The sequence below is a fragment of the Lethenteron reissneri genome, chromosome 22 (assembly GCF_015708825.2).
Source record: "Lethenteron reissneri isolate LAM-NWPU_2019-01 chromosome 22, ASM1570882v1, whole genome shotgun sequence".
NCBI classification, from domain to species: domain Eukaryota; kingdom Metazoa; phylum Chordata; class Hyperoartia; order Petromyzontiformes; family Petromyzontidae; genus Lethenteron; species Lethenteron reissneri.
In genome coordinates, this window is record NC_083800.1 from 11537817 (window position 1) to 11554880 (window position 17064).

At 46.3% G+C, this 17064-nt stretch overlaps 1 protein-coding gene across 3 annotated transcripts in view; it reads left to right on the plus strand.

Moving 5' to 3' along the window:
- Nucleotides 1-2103: 2103 nt before the first annotated feature.
- Nucleotides 2104-17064, plus strand: part of LOC133345633 (rho-related BTB domain-containing protein 2-like) — an 88378-nt gene continuing 73417 nt past the window's right edge. For 2 of the 3 annotated variants that reach the window (XR_009755460.1, XM_061556567.1), the window contains exon 1: nt 2104-2279. Coding sequence is in view for 1 of the 3 variants with exons in the window: in XM_061556567.1 (XP_061412551.1) it covers nt 2152-2279 (128 nt within the window). In the remaining 2 variants the exon portion in view is untranslated. Of the gene's footprint in view, nt 2280-12403; nt 12515-17064 lie in introns of all 3 variants that reach the window. The other variant, XM_061556568.1, reaches the window with a different exon arrangement.

A 17064-nucleotide genomic window follows, 5' to 3' on the forward strand; every position in this document is an offset into this window, starting at 1 on the left:
CCTGGTAGAATCATAAGAATCAAAATGTTTAATAACAATCATTATTTTTTTTTTACAAAATTTATGCTTCTCCATTCTCCCATGGAGAAGCAAAATGCTCCTTCATGGAATTAATAAAAGGTGACCTTAGTAAATTAAAATAATAAAATAGTTAATAATGAAAATTAATCAAAATTAGTGTTGTTATAACAATTCTATTTAATTAATATTGATTTAAAGTTGCGCATTTTGATGTGCCGTCACATTTCTCAACCCCCCCTCCCCCCATCGTCACACATCGTCACAAATGTCTGACCCCCCTCCCCCCCTAGGTACGTGACCTCATTTATGGACGGCCCCTGAGAACACTTGTACATGTGTTGTGTTATAGCTAAATGTCAGTTTTAACCAGGTCGCATTTCCTCGAGAAACCTAGAAACAAATGCAAGAAACCATATCTTCCAAATTAAACACATTATTGGGTGATATTGCATTGCCATTGGTGCACAAGCACAACCAACTAACATCTCAATATATCCGTCAATGACTCAGTGGCTTTAAAAGGAAAATGTATCTCAGGTGACGTTTCTGGCAGTGGTCCTTCTTTAATAGCACACGTGCTTAGCATTAACGGAACATTCACAGAGAGCTGTGTGTGTATGATCATTGGTGGGGGATCAGTAAGTGTGGAGTGGTTAGCGCACGTACTGGCCGATTTAATCCGGCGACCTGAGTTCGATTCCTGCTCATGACCAATAATAGTGGCGAATATGTAAATCGGTCCAGGGCTCAAGTCGATTCAGTCTCAAATGATTACCTGGTGTGGTATAAAAGCAAAAGAACCTGGGAGACAAAAACGGCCGGACGTGGTGTTGGCCACCGCCCCACCCTCGTATGCGGTGCCGGCCTTCATAGGTGCTCGCTAATAACACTTACCCCAACAGTCTGTTAAAGGCTACACAGCGGATCTTTGTCATTGTGTGCATACTGAGGCTGTGGAAGTAATTAAGTTCAGTGTGGTTGTGTATATGTCCCATGCTGGAGCATGAGATGCACTGGCACAAGTGGTATGAATAAGGGCTGTTGCCCGAAACGTCGCCAATTACTACATATATATTTACCCTTATTGAACAATATATTTGTTTATATCTCCAAAATAAAATAATAACATTAACATATAAACTGTAGATAGAGAAAAAAAAACTCCAACTGCAATTGGTCAAATATCTCAGGCAGGGACTATGCTGAAAACATCCCCCATCCTGTGACAAGGCAGTGCTTCACCCTGTCAGGCAGAGAGGTACATACACGTGTTCTGCAGTCCCTTGTTTACGCCGCTTCTATCGAATTGCTGTAGAAGATACAACATATTGTGGAGCAATATATTTGAGTTGCCCTAGAAAAGTAGCCTCTTCGCTCAGTGGGCTTGACTGGGGAAAATACACTTTGGTAATATATTCTAAGCGAACACTCCAAAGTATGCACCGATATAATACGCTGCTGTTTTATGAAATGTAATCTTATAACAATGAAAAGCAAATGACAGGTGTATCTTTGAAGATATTGAATCGCGCAAAATATGCCCACGATATACAACCACATTGTATACACCTCCACATGTACACTACACACATGCACATCACAACATCAATTATAAATGCACTTCATGATACGTTTTATATGCTGCCCTATCTATGCATTGGAAGAAACACACTCCACTTTATTATTAAGCAAGTTCTGAAAAAAATTTGCTTAAGTTTATCAGAAGAATTCTACAAAAAATACTCCAGTATTGAGTAAACGTGTCTGATTTTTTTGCCATTTGTGCAATATTGTAAATAAAAAAAAACCCACACTCGGACATCACAACAGCATCACAACACTCTATCTTATCAAAGTCAAATAGCACCAAACCCCCTTATTCCAGGAGCTCGCCTTGCCTGCCAGCTAAATACAACAGCCAATGGGGAGTGCGGGCTGGTTACATCAGCGGGACTCAACAACCCAGAGCAATTTCTCTCTCCCTCTCTCTCTCCCCTTACCCCTATCCACCACACGGGCGAAAATCTCTCTCCTGCCAGCCAGCCAGCACAACAGCCAAGCCCTGCCCCCCGCACACGCACCGACACACACACACGCACTGACACACACCGTTGATAAGAACAATGCTGCATGGCATGCGAGTGTGTCACTCGCATGCACAGCGCTCGTGGTGACGGAGCGCGCGGGGCAGGGAACAGCCCGGACCATTCAAGGGGGGCTGCTGGTGGTGGTGCAGCAGCAGCAGCAGCCATCCAGAGGTAAGAACGAACGCATTGTTGTGTTAGTAGTAGGCACATGTGTTGCCTTAGAACCAACACATCGAGGGAAGGAATGAACACCTTCCTTCACGTTCAATAGCCACACGCGCAGACGCAGCGGTGACAAGCCACGCGTGCGCACATCGTAACGCCGCCGTGCCAAGACGCAGCGGTCTCGCTGCAAATATGCACACGACCAGTTCGGAGTGGTGGTGGTGGTCGTTCCGCTGTTGTCGTGTGGCCCCTGAGTAAGTGCGGCAAGGACAAGGCCGGCCACACTGTAGCCAGTCAATGTAACATTCGCTCACGCACACACTGTGTGTGATAGAGAGAGAGAGAGGTGTGTAGTTGTGTGTGCCGAGTGTCAATGCGTGCAGCGGGGTGGTTGGTGGTCGCTTGCCAAAGCGCGTCCGTGCCTCCCATCGTGCTGGGGGGGGTGCGGGGTGGATGGGATGCCGCTACCAGCGTCGGGGATGAAGAAGGCGCTTTGGTGCAGCGTGCCGCTCATTCGCAGGACGTGCGTGCGGACACACACACACACACACGGGCGCGCGCTACTGTAGAGTCTTGGACGATTGCCGAGAGAATGCAGTGAACTGTGGATTTGACCACATCTTGGAATAATCACAAAGTCACAACCCTGGTGAGCCCCCCAAACCCCCCCCCCCCACCCCCCGCTCGTTGGGTTAGAACAGCGGCCGCCGGACAAGCCGTGGGTCTCCGTGTGGGCACGCGCGTGTCGTGTGTGTGTACCTGTGTGTGTGTGTGTACCTGTGTGTGTGCGTGTGCGCGTGTCTGTGTGCGCGTGTGTGTACCTGTGTGTGTCTGTCTGTGTGTGTGTCTGTGTGCGCGTGTCTGTGTGCGCGTGTGTCTGTGTGTGTGTACCTGTGTGTGTCTGTCTGTCTGTGTGTGTGTCTGTGTGTGCGCGTGTCTGTGTGCGCGTGTGTCTGTGTGTGTGTGCGCGTGTGACTATGTGCGTGTGTCTGTGGGTGTGTGTCTGTGTGTACGTGTGTCTGTCTGTGTGCGCGTGTGTCTGTGTGTGTGTGTGCCTGTGTCTGTGTGTGTGTGTGCGTGTCTGTCTGTGTGTGTCTCTGTGTGTGTGTGTGCATGTGTCTGTGTGCGCGTGTGTCTGTGTGTGTGCGCGTGTGTCTGTATCTGTGTGCGCGTGTGTCTGTGTGTGTGTGTGTCTGTGCGTGTGTCTGTGTGTGCGCGTGTGTCTGTGTGTGCGTGTGTGTGCGCGTGTCTGTGTGCGTGTGTGTGTGTGTGCATGTGTCTGTGTGTGTGTGCGCGTGTGTGTGTGCGTGCGTGTGTGTCCGCGTGTGTCCGCGTGTGTCTGTGTGTGCGCGCGCGTGTGTCTGTGTGTGCGCGTGTCTGTGTGCGTGTGTCTGTGTGTGCGTGTGTCTGTCTGTGTGCGCGTGTGTCTGTGTGTGTGTGCGCGTGTGTCTGTGTGTGCGTGTGTCTGTCTGTGTGCGCGTGTGTCTGTGTGTGTGTGCGCGTGTGTCTGTGTGCGTGTGCCTGTGTGTGCGTGTCTGTGTGCGTGTGTCTGTGTGAACGTGTGTCTGTCTGTGTGCGTGTGTCTGTCGTTCGCGTGTGTCTGTGTGTGTGTGCGTGTGTCTGTGTGTGTGCGCGTGTGTCTGTATCTGTGTGCGCGTGTGTCTGTGTGTGTGTGTCTGTGCGTGTGTGTGTGCGCGTGTGTCTGTGTGTGTGTGCGCGTGTGTCTGTGTGTGCAAGTCGTCCCCTTTTATCCGCAACACTTTCCAAGTGGTGACGCTCTCCAACCGTGCCCATCTGCGTGTCTACGCAGAGGGGGGAGGCATTGTTATTACGAGTTCTGTGCATTGTTGTCAGTAACAAACAAACAAAAAACCCAACAACATGCAAACGCGTAATTGTACACGTGCTTGTGTAGCACAGTGCAATATTATGATCATCAATCATCAGCCATGGTCAATCCACTGCTGGATAAATCCCACCGTCGCCGCCACATCGCGATGCAATAATGATCCACCTGGCGCCCGCACTCTGAGTTGCTTTCACCGCTCCGTCTCCACGCAGCATGTCCCCTCTCTGGACGCGTTCCACTCCTCGTCTGCCATTCCGTTGGCAGTGCGCTTGCCCATAGGGTGTGTTACATGGTAACGTGTCCCTCGATCTGGAGACGGGGCTCTGCTCAGTTTCACTTCGCTCGCCAGCCTGGAAGACGTAATTAACCCATGCCGATTCATAATTGACGTGCGTATGCCGAGTCAGCTGATTTCATGCAATGAGCGGCGATCATTGTGCGGCGCTGAAGCGAAATCAAATTGAGGGTCAATGATTGCCCCATCGGTAATTGTTCGGGGAGCTGCTTCGGTGTCATGGTCAGCAAGACACCGGAGTTGCTATCCGGAGGTCGCCGGTTCGATCTCCAGATATTTGTTTAATCTGCCCGGCTCTGTCGACCCCAGAGTATGATTGGATACACCGCAGTTACTAGGCAGGTCGCCTTTCGTGGAGAAAAGAGTGTGTTCTATCACCTCTTCTAAGACGTCTGGCCAGCATTGGAAGAGTAGGCCAAGTACCATCGAGAGGGCCTCTTTAGAGCACCGTTCAGTGGAGGCCCTTCTGCCAGCAGTGGCTGGAGGACGCAATTGCAGGACTGCCCGGTTTTACATTTTCACATTCACTAGAACGTTATGGGGTTTAAGTACTTGGTAGGGAAATGTAGCCATAGGGTTACACTACTTGTGGTACAGTGGCTATAATGTGTTGTGTTGTCAACATATAGGACATTACTGCAGGTAGTAAACATATTGAGCTTGTTCTAAAGACACTGAATTATGTATGCGAACATTAGCATGATGCTTTTAATGTAAATATCTGGTTATGCACAGTGGTTCTGTACCATAGATTTATGACTTTACAATAAGTACTATGACTCGCAACGTAGCAGAGGGGTGAATTGACAGTTTATGTCCCACTGTTGTCTCATGGAAGTAATGGAATATTTAAATACGTAATTTAATGCTCTGGTTTCTTGCCACATGTACAAAACTTAAAAAAGGAGTGGGCCCAACATGAAAATGCAGGGCCCTGCTGAGAAAATATCCAGACGTTCATTATTTTCTGGATGAATAAATTATATTATTAATTTGTGTCTTATTTCCCAATTTTATCCAAATTATTTGGTGACACTGCGTTGGCAGTGGTTGACAATCACAATGAGAAATCAACTCCACATTCGTCAATAACGTTTTCTTGAAAAGATAAAGTATAAAACGATGATGTTTCAGACAATGGCCCTTCCTAGCACACAACTCCTCTGACTTCTATGTGCCGTGAAGAAGCTGACCAAAGCTTAGCTTATCATGTATTTTACATTTTAAATCAATTTTATCTAGAATGCGCTATCCGCATCGGGTCAGGAGACTAGAAATTGAATTCAGAATTCCTCTTCCTTCCGATATTTGGAAGATACTGGAGCTATGCACTTTTACATCTAGATTGAAAACTAATTTCTTTAGAACTGCGTTTTGTACTGAGTTTCTTGTCCTTCCCCGGCACCTCCGATTAGCACGGTTGGCTACATACGGTGCAAAAGAAGTTCAACATACATACCGAGCAGTGCGTCACCTCATGTTAGAAAACAGTCCTGGGAAGAAGACATCACAGAACTTATAATTAAATATCTTCAAGTGACTTCTTATCCACATTCGGTACCAGCGCTCTCCCACCTGCCCAGCTGCAGTGTGTCATGGACGTATTGGCGGTAGACCGTTGCAGCGTAACACATCGGTCCTCCCGTAAAACAGTCCAAAAATCTAAATTTGAACTGACATTCGTGTTCCGACTGCTTCGACATCACGAGAACTGATTTTGAGGCACCACGATTTCCTGACCGGGGTTGCAAATTGCGGGAAAGTTTATAATTATTGCGAATACAGTAAAACCTTGGATTGCGAGTAACTTGGTCTGCGAGTGTTTTGCAAGACGAGAAATGTTTTAAAATAAATATTAATTTGATAAACGAGCGATGTCTTGCAATACGAGTAGTACGTGTATACGCTTCGTCTGCCGAGCGTCACGTGATCACAACTGATATACGAGTGTTTTGGATTACAAACACGTTTCCGGAACGAATTATGCTCGCAATCCAAGGTTTTACGTACGTTTAAATGTTCAGTGCAGGACAATCCAATTCGGCTCAATTAAATGTGCAACCATATTTCTTATGAAGTTTTTTTCTGTGCACGTCATTGGTGACTGGGCTGAACCCACCAACTTATTACGCTTGATAACCTGCTTTTGTTATGGGTGGTTGCCAGGACCTCAGTGGTGCCACATCAGCCGTCTAACCTCTGAGCCACCTTTAAATAAATTAAACTTGAGTTCTACATTATTATTTGTACAAAATATTTCAGCACATGCGTTACTTATTTTCAAAACGTAAACAAATCTTATTCGGAGCAAATCCCACAGGAACCTTTCGATATTGCAGCTGCTGGGAATATTGAACGTGATCATACTGTCTCTATATGTGTTTCCACTGGGAAATCAGTCTGACTTGAGCCCTTTGATGTGTTTTTCGGTTGTACTTGGAGTTGTTGGGCATTGTCTGACATTTCGCTCCACATGCTGGGAGCTTGTATGGACATTGTCCGACACCTCCGATTAGCACCGTTGTATGCATGTATGTTAGGTAGTCAACCGTGCTTATCGGACATTGGCTATCTACGGTGCGAAAGAAGTTAAAATCGATACATTGTGGCAAACAACACAATGTCTAAAACAGAATAGTGCCCCACAGTGCAACCGCGAACACCTCCGCAGCAGAATTGCTCACTATATATTTCTGTCTGGAATGTAAATTCTTTGTTTCCATCCACATTTTTACGGAGAAAACATCCTCATGTTTAATCTTTGTCAATCACTTATGTGTATAACCTTCATAACTTCTAGATTTGAAGCTTTCGTGACTGCAAGGATTCATATTCTTAGGTTTTTTCGGTAAAGTCACGTAGGTAAAAAATAAAAATAAAAAATTAATAAAAGTAAAATAAAATAAAAATCACGACGTTTCGGAGGCAACACATTCATAACTGCATATTGAGTTAGAATAATTTTGTTCAAAACTATATTTTGCACACAATGATTACGATGGACTCTCACGTTGCGTGACTACATGCAGCAGCACCAATAGGTTTCTGCCTTCGCACAATAAAACACATACAGACACACAATGGGACCCATATGGCTAATACACAAACTCGCACCTCTGATTAGTACTGTTGCGAGAGAAGTTCAACGTACATACATGGCTGATTATTTATGATTTCTTGCGACACATTTTTACCCAGGAAAGCCTCACCCAGGAGTCCCACGACTGTTTTTCCGGAGGGTCCCACCAAGTTTTTGCTGGAGGGGTGGGCGATGATTTCTACGTGTATTCCAGTCCGGTCATTAGTGGGTAAGTTTTTGATCAAAATGCGGACCATGATGCCGGCACACAATGTAAGCACTCTTGCGAATGGACATCACGGGATCTTTATCATCCACTCTGAAGCAGACTGCAGCGTAGAATTTCCACTATTAATGCATCCGCAGTATTAATCAGGGCGGCCGTTGGATTCCAACCGTGAACCTCTGCAATAAGCGGCGAACGCGGTACCGCTGGGCCACGTCGCCGACCACGTTTCTACGAATTTATTTCATTGCGTCGGTGATCATTGACAGCTGGCGTTTAGCAAAGCAGTCCGGTTAACGTTCACTTTTATGCATGTCACAGTTTGCGCTATGGTCCAGGAGGGCTCGTGGGGAGTGAATAACAGGCTGTTGATTACAACCCGCATCACCAGCGTATGACAATAATAATAATACTCTCCGGCTAAATGCTTCACCGGCCATCCCAGCCTGCGCTCATTGTTTATTGTCGGAGCTCGCGCGCACGGAGGGAGTGCGGTGGATATGGCCTCGCTCTTGTTTTGTTGTTGTTGTTGTCGTCGTTGTAGTTTGTGCGTGCAGCGAGGCCCAGACTTTCCGGTCAGGTGTGCCGTGTAAATTAAATGCGGCAGCTGCCGGAGGCGCGCCTGTTATTTACTGCCTGCAACGGATTAATTCTGCGCATGCTCGACGCGATGTCCTTTGACCTACGCTGCACCACCAGACACGATGGGTGTTTTGTGCGGGGCTTTAGAGCAATTGCTGAGGCCATCCAGACCGTGGCTTTGGCTGCTGCTGCTGCTGCGAGTCAACAACAGACCGTTTAGCCCGTCCGCAGGTTAATGCGACTGTAAAGATGATTATAATATAATATTTTTCTAACCTCAGAGCTCTTCCTCTGCAATGGGTGCGACAAATTCACGCAAGCTCGGAACTCCACCCCGGCCTTCAGTGCCGAGGTCATATAGCCCGGCTGGACACAGCGGTCCGACTCGACTTATGATGCCGTGGTGGCGAGATGTTAACTCCCTCGCCTGGTACGCAGGAAGGTCGTGGGTTCGATCCCGACTCCGATGCCTGTGTATTTGGAGTTTTCATGTTCTTCCTGTGGTCGCGTTGATTTTTCTCCGGGTTCTCCAGTTTTCCCCTCCACATTTAGAATCAACGCGTGTTTAGAGTGTTTGGCTGCGATACATTTCCACGTGATAGACCACTTAGTTGAACTATTATTTGTGGCCAGGTCGCTTCTGAAAAATAGCTACATGGCTCAGTGGGCTTTACCTGGTCAAATAAAACATAGCTTTTTAGTTTTTATGATGATGTTGATCATATAGCAAGGGGATTCATCCACCGCTGTCTAATGATATTTTCCATATACCTGCATACGGAAGTGAAATCTAAAAATGCAGTAAATTGTATAAGTATATGCCGTACATGTTTATGAGCAATACTGTCGATAAAGCGTAGTTGCCACCGTGTGGCCGTGTAGCGTGACCTCGTTTAAAGGTGGGCAGATGCAACTCGTTCCGTGGTTTTACTGGCTGGATTCAAAGCACCTCATGCCGTCACGTGCCCTGTTGGCCTTAAATAGGAACTCACGGACAGAATTTGTCTGAACTAAGGGATTAAGGCAACTGCTTTGCCAAGTGGTGAATCGTCCAATTTCCTTGGGAGCCTATGGCCCCAATTCCACGTGCTGCGCAGTTGTGAATACGAGCAATTAACAAAGTGCAGCCGCTGCTAATCGCTGGATGACAAAGTCTCCGTGATATAGTTACAAGGGGTACGCCATTGTGCGCCATGGCCCCATGCTAATATTGAATGTGGTACTGTATTACTGAATGCTGTTAACCAAATCGTCGTAGAAAACCGCTCTCGACTGATCTCAGAAGACACGCAGCTGGACAGGAGACTGCCACGCATGTCAAGGCTGTCATAGGCCGGTCGGGTCAACGTTGTCAACATCCGCTGTTGTAATGTACTCTGCTCCAAGGTCTATGCTGCCTGCCTAATTCTGTTTCGTAACAAGGGTTTGGACTCCATACGAAACAGAATTAAATAATCGGTGTACAGTATTGAATTGTCTATGCAAACAATACAACGTGCATGGGTGTCGCCACGGTGACGAGATGTTAACGAACTCGCCTAGCATACAGGAGGTCGTGGGTTCAATTCCAGACCCTGATGCCTGTATATTTGCAGTTTGCATGTGTCTCTCCTTGGTCATGTGGATTTTTCTCCGGAACCTCCGGTTTTCTGTCCACATTTAGAAACATGCGTATAGAGTAATTTGGCTGCTATAAATTTCCACACGATGACAAGCCACTTAGTTGCGCTATCACTTGTGGCCAGGTCGCTTCTGCACAAAAAAAGAGCAATTTATCTCAGTGGGTCTTACCTGGCAAAATAAAAAATCGTTTAGTGTCTCGTCTACAGGATACTTTTTGAAAGAAAGGACTTTTTATTCTCTGCTGAACATTGTGACCCGACAGCTTGGAAGCAATATTCAATCAATGTCGGCTCACCACCCCCACCCCCCTGCATGCAAAGGTGGCTGAGAAGCCCCAATTAAAGCAATCGGCTGTCGGAGCTCATTGAAAAGCCTCTCAAGCCCCGCACAAACTCGAGCTCACCGCGTGTGTCACACACGTGGGCTCACACCATATACAAGGATTCCTAAGGCTTCGGTGTACATCAAACATCTGTCATTTGTTTCCTATTCTTCTCATTTTGTTGACTTCCCCATTGCTTCGCTCCAATACACCGCCGGCCTCTGGTGAAGTGATACTTTGGAATATAAAATGAACGCTCGGCATCTAAACGTGTATATTTAATCAAACTTAATTTGGAGCTTTCGTGACTGCAGGAATTACTCTTTGGTTATTTCGGTAAAGTCAAGTATAAAGATAAAATAATAAATTAAATACTAGCATACGACGTTTCGATTGCAACATAAGCAATCATCAGGTATAAATGAAATAGAAACACAAATCTAGTATACTGAGAAATGTAATGTAATACAACAGAGAGTCGGATAACATAACAGTCAACACCCTGCCTGGTTGATTACGTTCTTCCTGAGAATGCTAAATTTGAGAGAGAGATACAACACAGAACCAGAGACATATAGACAGACATATAAGCAGACAGATATCACAGAGATACATAGAGAGAGAGAGAAACATAGGCACATAATATAAAGTGCACGGGAGCAATGCGAGCTGTGGAGTGGTGGTTTGGTTCGTGCAAGTAGGCTGCAATCTCGTTTTGGCAGCCGATGTCAAGAAATTCTAGTCGTGCAACAACACCAGTGGCATTTGGTAAGTTGGTCTCCTCTAGGTTGACTCAAACTGAAATGAGTGCCTGGTGTAGTGTATAAAGCATCGGTACTGGGAGAGAGACGGGCGACGTTGTTGATCTCCTCCCTTGTGTATCTTTGGAGCCTTAAGTGGTGTTTGCTGACCACACTTTTTCCACCAGTTCAAGGTTGAATTGGGGTCATCTTTAAAATGTATTACGTATTCGTTGCTTTTTTTTGTATATAACTACGGTATTATATGCAAACTGTGTGTCGTGTATGAAGTGAAATTATGCAAATTGGAATTGTGAATGCTTAGTGTATTTGGTGACAAGATGATGAATGAAGCAACATACTCTACAGGTGTACATTCAAGTAATATATGTTGATGTACCGGTAAAATATTGACGTTTCGGCCACATGTGCTAGATTAATAACTTGCCAAGTATCTGCATAGTTTCATGAATAAAACCAATACTGTACGTTGTACATTATATTTTGCAAGTAGACAGCTGGAATCGGTATCCTGTCGCTCTGGAGCAATTGTGCATGTTTTACTTGGACAAAAAACAATGTTCTCTGGAAGTAAAAAAAATACAGGTACAGTACACTGTGTATTGTGTTCGGTATGGCACACCTTCAATCAGGATTTGCATTGTTGCTATTCGTCACCTTTATTATAAGACTTTGCACCGTTCCCTATCTGGGTTTCAACAATGTAACTCCACTGAATATTTAACCACCGTCACCAAGACACAAGCCCTCTCGGTTGCCTTTTCTCAGAAATCTAACCGAGGCGAAATGCTGCTGCTGTACATGCAGACCTTCTGCATGACACGGTATGTTATTATCTGCACAGTGTGCTCTACAATTGGCTTTGTATAGCGTAAAAATGATTTGGAGGCACATGCTCGTAACACAGCGATTTAAAGTCGAGGCTTTTGGCTAAAACGGAGATGGAGAAATTACTTTTATGAGCCATTAAGCAGGTGGACAATGATGTGCTTCTATAGTCAGAACAGCAAGTAGGTTGGTCGAATTATTTTTTGTCTTTTTCTCAAAACTTATCTCGTCCATCCTGCATGTATGTTGAACTCCTTTTGCACCGTACGTAGCCAACCCTGATAACCGGAGGTGCTAACGGTGTTGAGTCCTGAGGTCAAGTATTGATTTGGATCTCTCTTAAAGCAGTTGCAACCCTCGTTGATAGAGAACGGCTTACGGAAGTGGATATCACAGAGTTACCTCTGAGATCCCTTAAAGTGACTTCTGCTCCCCACATTAGGGGCCATCACTTTCCCACCCGCCGTGCCACCGATAGTAATCATTCAGAGGTGGAATCATGGTAAATTAAGTGCAGAGCCAAATATAGTGTGCTGCTTTTTTGTGTGCAATCATCGGTTACCAGGCTGAGACCATCAACTCACTCCACTTGAGAACCTGGCTGCCTGGATTCGAACCCAGGATCTCAGCTGTGCCGACTCAGTGCTCTGACATCTGAGGCACCCGGAAACCTCAGGTTGGTGGAATTTTAATATTTCCCTTGGGAGATTAAAATCTCCAAACAGGAGTCTCATGTATAATATTCTGGATAAGCAAGAAGGAGCACTCCTGGCAGAGGTCGCAACCGGGTACCCGATACCCGTACCCTATCCGATACCTGGATACCCGTACCCAGCCGGGTACGGGTACCCATTTACGACCCTGGTGCGGCCGTGTACGGGTACGGGTAGGCCGTGAGTCACTGGTGAGTCGCCGTTTGTCACTCATTTCCAAACGTCTTGTCTCTTCTCACAATTCGAGTTCCTAAAATCAACCCACCCGCGCCTGCAACATGGCTTCATCCCAGAGGTCGCAATCGGGTACCCGATACCCGTACCCTATACCCGGCTACCCGTACCCGGCCGGGTATCGGGTACCCGTACCCTACCCGGCCGGGTACGGGTACCCGTTTGCTACCCTGGTGCGGCCGAGTACGGGTATGGGTACGGAATCAAAACCCGTTTGCGACCTCTGACTTCTGGGTTAAAAAAAATCTAATTATTCTCAAAGTTATTAGTAACAAGCTTATTATGAATGTAGGGTGGAATTCCGAGGACTGGATTGTCAGCAGGGTGCAACAAATTATACAGGGTCTCCTCTACTTACGAACGAGTTGGTTTCCAGAGGTCTGTTCATCAGTCGATTTTTTCGTAAGTACATTTTTACTCCTGTCCATTCCAAACATGTTGTACGGCATGTACATTAAACACGGGAAATGGATTTTAAAAGTTGTATAATCTCCTGTAGATGTAGATATCACTGGTTCTTCATGTTCTGCAGATGTAGATGCCACCACCGCCAAATATTGCGCTGTGCTTGAACTCACGACTCTCGGTCCAAACAGGCAACTGGACATACAGACGGGTTTCTTTGTATCTCTGAAAATTCGTAAGTTGAATGTTCGTACATAGAGGAGTCCCTGTATTGTACTGCCCTGAAGAGCTGTGCAGCTTAACGGGCTTCACTCAGAAAATAAACGTCAGCTTCTGAACGTCGTCTACTCTCCTCGCTTTCACCAACCCGCGCTGACCAGCATGGTGAAGTATGGTCAAGTAACCCTCATGATCCGCATGGATTGGGAGAACCATAATCTAGCAGTGAATTGACCGTTCAGGCCATACGTGTACATGCGTTACGGTTTAGGCCACAGTAATAGGTGTTTACCCTTTTATCTGGCACCAAAACTGACACCTTTATACAAGGGATCATGTTTGCAATAACCACAACACAAGAAGTCAAAATGCAAACAAAAAGAGACAACTCTGATAATGATATGCACTGTCCTTGAAATTGATTGGTCCACACCCAAGATGGCTTTTCTTAGAGCCTAGTCTCCACTGGTGTTGGACCAGATGACGCCAAAAGGCGTCTTTTTGGTTGCATTTTGACTGATTGTGTTGTGGTTATTGCAAACATGATCACCTGTATAAAGATGTGAGTTTTGGTGCCGGATAAAATGGTAAAAACCTATTACTCTATCTTGCTACTGGCAAAGGAGGTCTCGTAATGGTTTAGGCCACATTAAGACGTTGGTGATGGCGCTGAAATGTATTTACTTGGCAATTTGCCACATTTCTGGCGACGGAGAGACACCAGAACATTTTGAGACAAAAAAATCAAACACAAAAGGGACATTCTCTGACACTTTATGTCGTCGCAAAGTGATGCAGTTTAATAACAAATGGGCTACTGGAGTGGCGTGGGTGTTCAGGTAATTGTGGCTTGAGTGCTAATGTGATAGTGATGCTATACAGTGGAGTATAATCATTTGTGATTTTTGAATAGAAAAGTAAATGGTTGATTGTGCTACACAATGCTTTTTTCCCCGCACCTCCGATTAGCACGGTTGGCTACGTACGGTGCGAAATAATTTCAACATGCATACATTTAAACAAAACATGTTGCTGATGTTGTCTGTTACAACCACATCATCATGTTTTCAGACTTCCCGGACGGCTGCGTTGTTGGCGTATGTACGTTGAACTTCTTTCGCACCGTACGTAGCCAACCGCGCTGAATCGGAGGTGCGATGGGAAGAGGCTCGTAGCAGATCAACTGTGGTGGAACGTTGCGAACTCTTGCAGTTGTTAGTTTTCCCATCGTTCCGTTCAAGTTAATTTATTAGGTATAGCCCTGTGAGCCCTTCGGCTCGGGCGCACGATTTCGAATCGAAGTATGGGTCCTTTATTCGTTCATTATTAATGCGCACACACACACGTACACACACACACGTACACTGTAAACAACAGGGGTCTAAATTTGCCACAGCTGCTGGTGGTGGTGGAGAGCGTCTATAATTGTGACCATGGTGACCAATGCCAAAACATGTTCGAGTGATGGTTCAGCGATTTCTGCCTCAACAGGGTCATTTCAGGGCACACTACACACACACACCACACACACACCACACACGCACACACACCACACCACACACACTCTCTTTTTGCCCCATTCACTTGCAGCGGTTCATTTGGCCAGCAAACCCTGCGCTGTTTATCCTGTCACACACACAACCCTTAAATCGGTCACCCCGTTTTCTACGCAAAAATTGTACGGATGGTACGTGCATGTTGAACTTCTTATGCACCGTACGTAGCCAACCGTTGCTAGTCGGAGGTGCCGGTGGGAGGGAGGGAAGAGGATAAATCCCGTGATAGCAAAACGAGAGACTTTTGCGAGCCACACATGCAGCCACAACAGAAGGCCCGGTATAGCTTTAGCCGCCGGTGTTAAGAGATTGGCATTGAAATGGCTGCAGGGTTTTGGTAGTACGTTGTTTATGTCGTTTATTGTGAACATTTCTGTCACAGTTCCTATGATCACTGTTTCATTGCTTTTATGGCTTTATTTTGGTGATTTCGAGAAGTTTTTTGGTTTGGCCATGTTTGATTGTTGTAGTACGGAGTAAGACTGATGGCCTTAATCTAAGTTGTCTTGTGGTTGTTGTTGTTTGACTTGCATCCCACTGGGATTTTTGTACACAGCGTTGGTGTACGGTGCTTTTTCTGCAATATTTTGCTGTATTTTCTTGGATTTTCTGTTTGCACTTAGTCACATATTCACTTTAAGATGTTTTCTTGTTTATTTTTTGTTGTTGTTGCGGTTGCACCCGATTCAAGAGCCGAATGGCTCACAGGGCTATACCAAATAAATTAACTTGAACTTGAAAAGACAAATGTGTGCACAGTACATGTCTATGGCCAAAGCGTTGTTAGCCGTACTGAAGTTTGCCAAATAATTCATTCATATTTTGGAGGATGTAACCACCTCAAATGTATATCCTCGACAAGAGAAACCCGGACAGTATTAGTCACCGGGATAGCTTAAAATATATACCGTACGGTGTGTATATTTACAGTGTATTTAGCAGACGGCGTTAAAATATTAATGGTTTGAGCTGTGACGTTCATACGCAATTGCCCGTTCACGCGAATGAAGGTCGTGATGATGACACGGAGTCGTTACGAGTCCACTTGGTTAGTGCTGTACCTCACGGAGACCTGGTTGGTAATTTCTGAGAGACATTTTTCCGGTTTGCCGGAGGAATCGATGAAAATCTCACGTTCTGTTCTGCCATCATTAGTTTTGTCACACCGGGGTGCAAGCTGCACAAGCGAAATATTAGTAAAAAACAAATTGCCTTGAATTGCACAATGATCTAGGGCGATCAGTTCAAACTGAGCTCAGCTGTGACCCAAAAACAAGGTCTCTTTATCACTCGCAGGAGACATTGTAACCTTTGCTTCCACGTTGGTGAAGATCAAGTGATACACACTTTCACAATTTGCTGACATCTCTGCCAGATGAGCCATCGCGGTAATAATCAAGGGGATGGGACGGTGGTGCAGCGGTTAGCACACTGCAGCCGTATCCTGCACGACTACGGACCAGCGTGGTGAAGTACGGTCAAAACAATCGTCCGGCCAAAATGTCGTGGGGAGGCCTTCATCCAGCAGTAGATTGACAAAGGTTAAATGTTATCACTTTAATTATCCCAGTCATTTTGTAAATAACCAGAACGTTAAGGATAACGTAGTGCATTAACACATTCCTGCGGAGGGAGCTTGTAGGAACGTTGGGTTGCTCGGTCAATGTCCAGGGTCAACGGCGGCGTGGTGTATTCCGCAAATATGCCCGACTGTGAGGGCGGGCACAAGCCGGCGTGAGTAGGTTAAACGTTGAGTTTTATAAGGGCACCACGGGGTGACCAGCCCCTCCCCACCCAGCCCCACCCTCCCCACCCAGCCCCTCCCCACCCTTCCCTTCCCACCCAGCCCCTCCCCATCCTTCCCTCCCCACCCAGCCCCTCCCCACCCTCCCCACCCAGCCCCTCAACACCCTTCCCTCCCCACCCAGCCCCACCCTCCACACCCAGCCCCTCCCCACCCTCCCCTCCCCACCCAGCCCCTCCCTGTACGACGGACGGACACAATACTCCCCTGTGGGCTGGTGTAACCAGAGGTTCCGACCAGTATGATATATAAGTATACACAGTGCCTTCTGGTTCCAATACCGTATCCAGTTTCT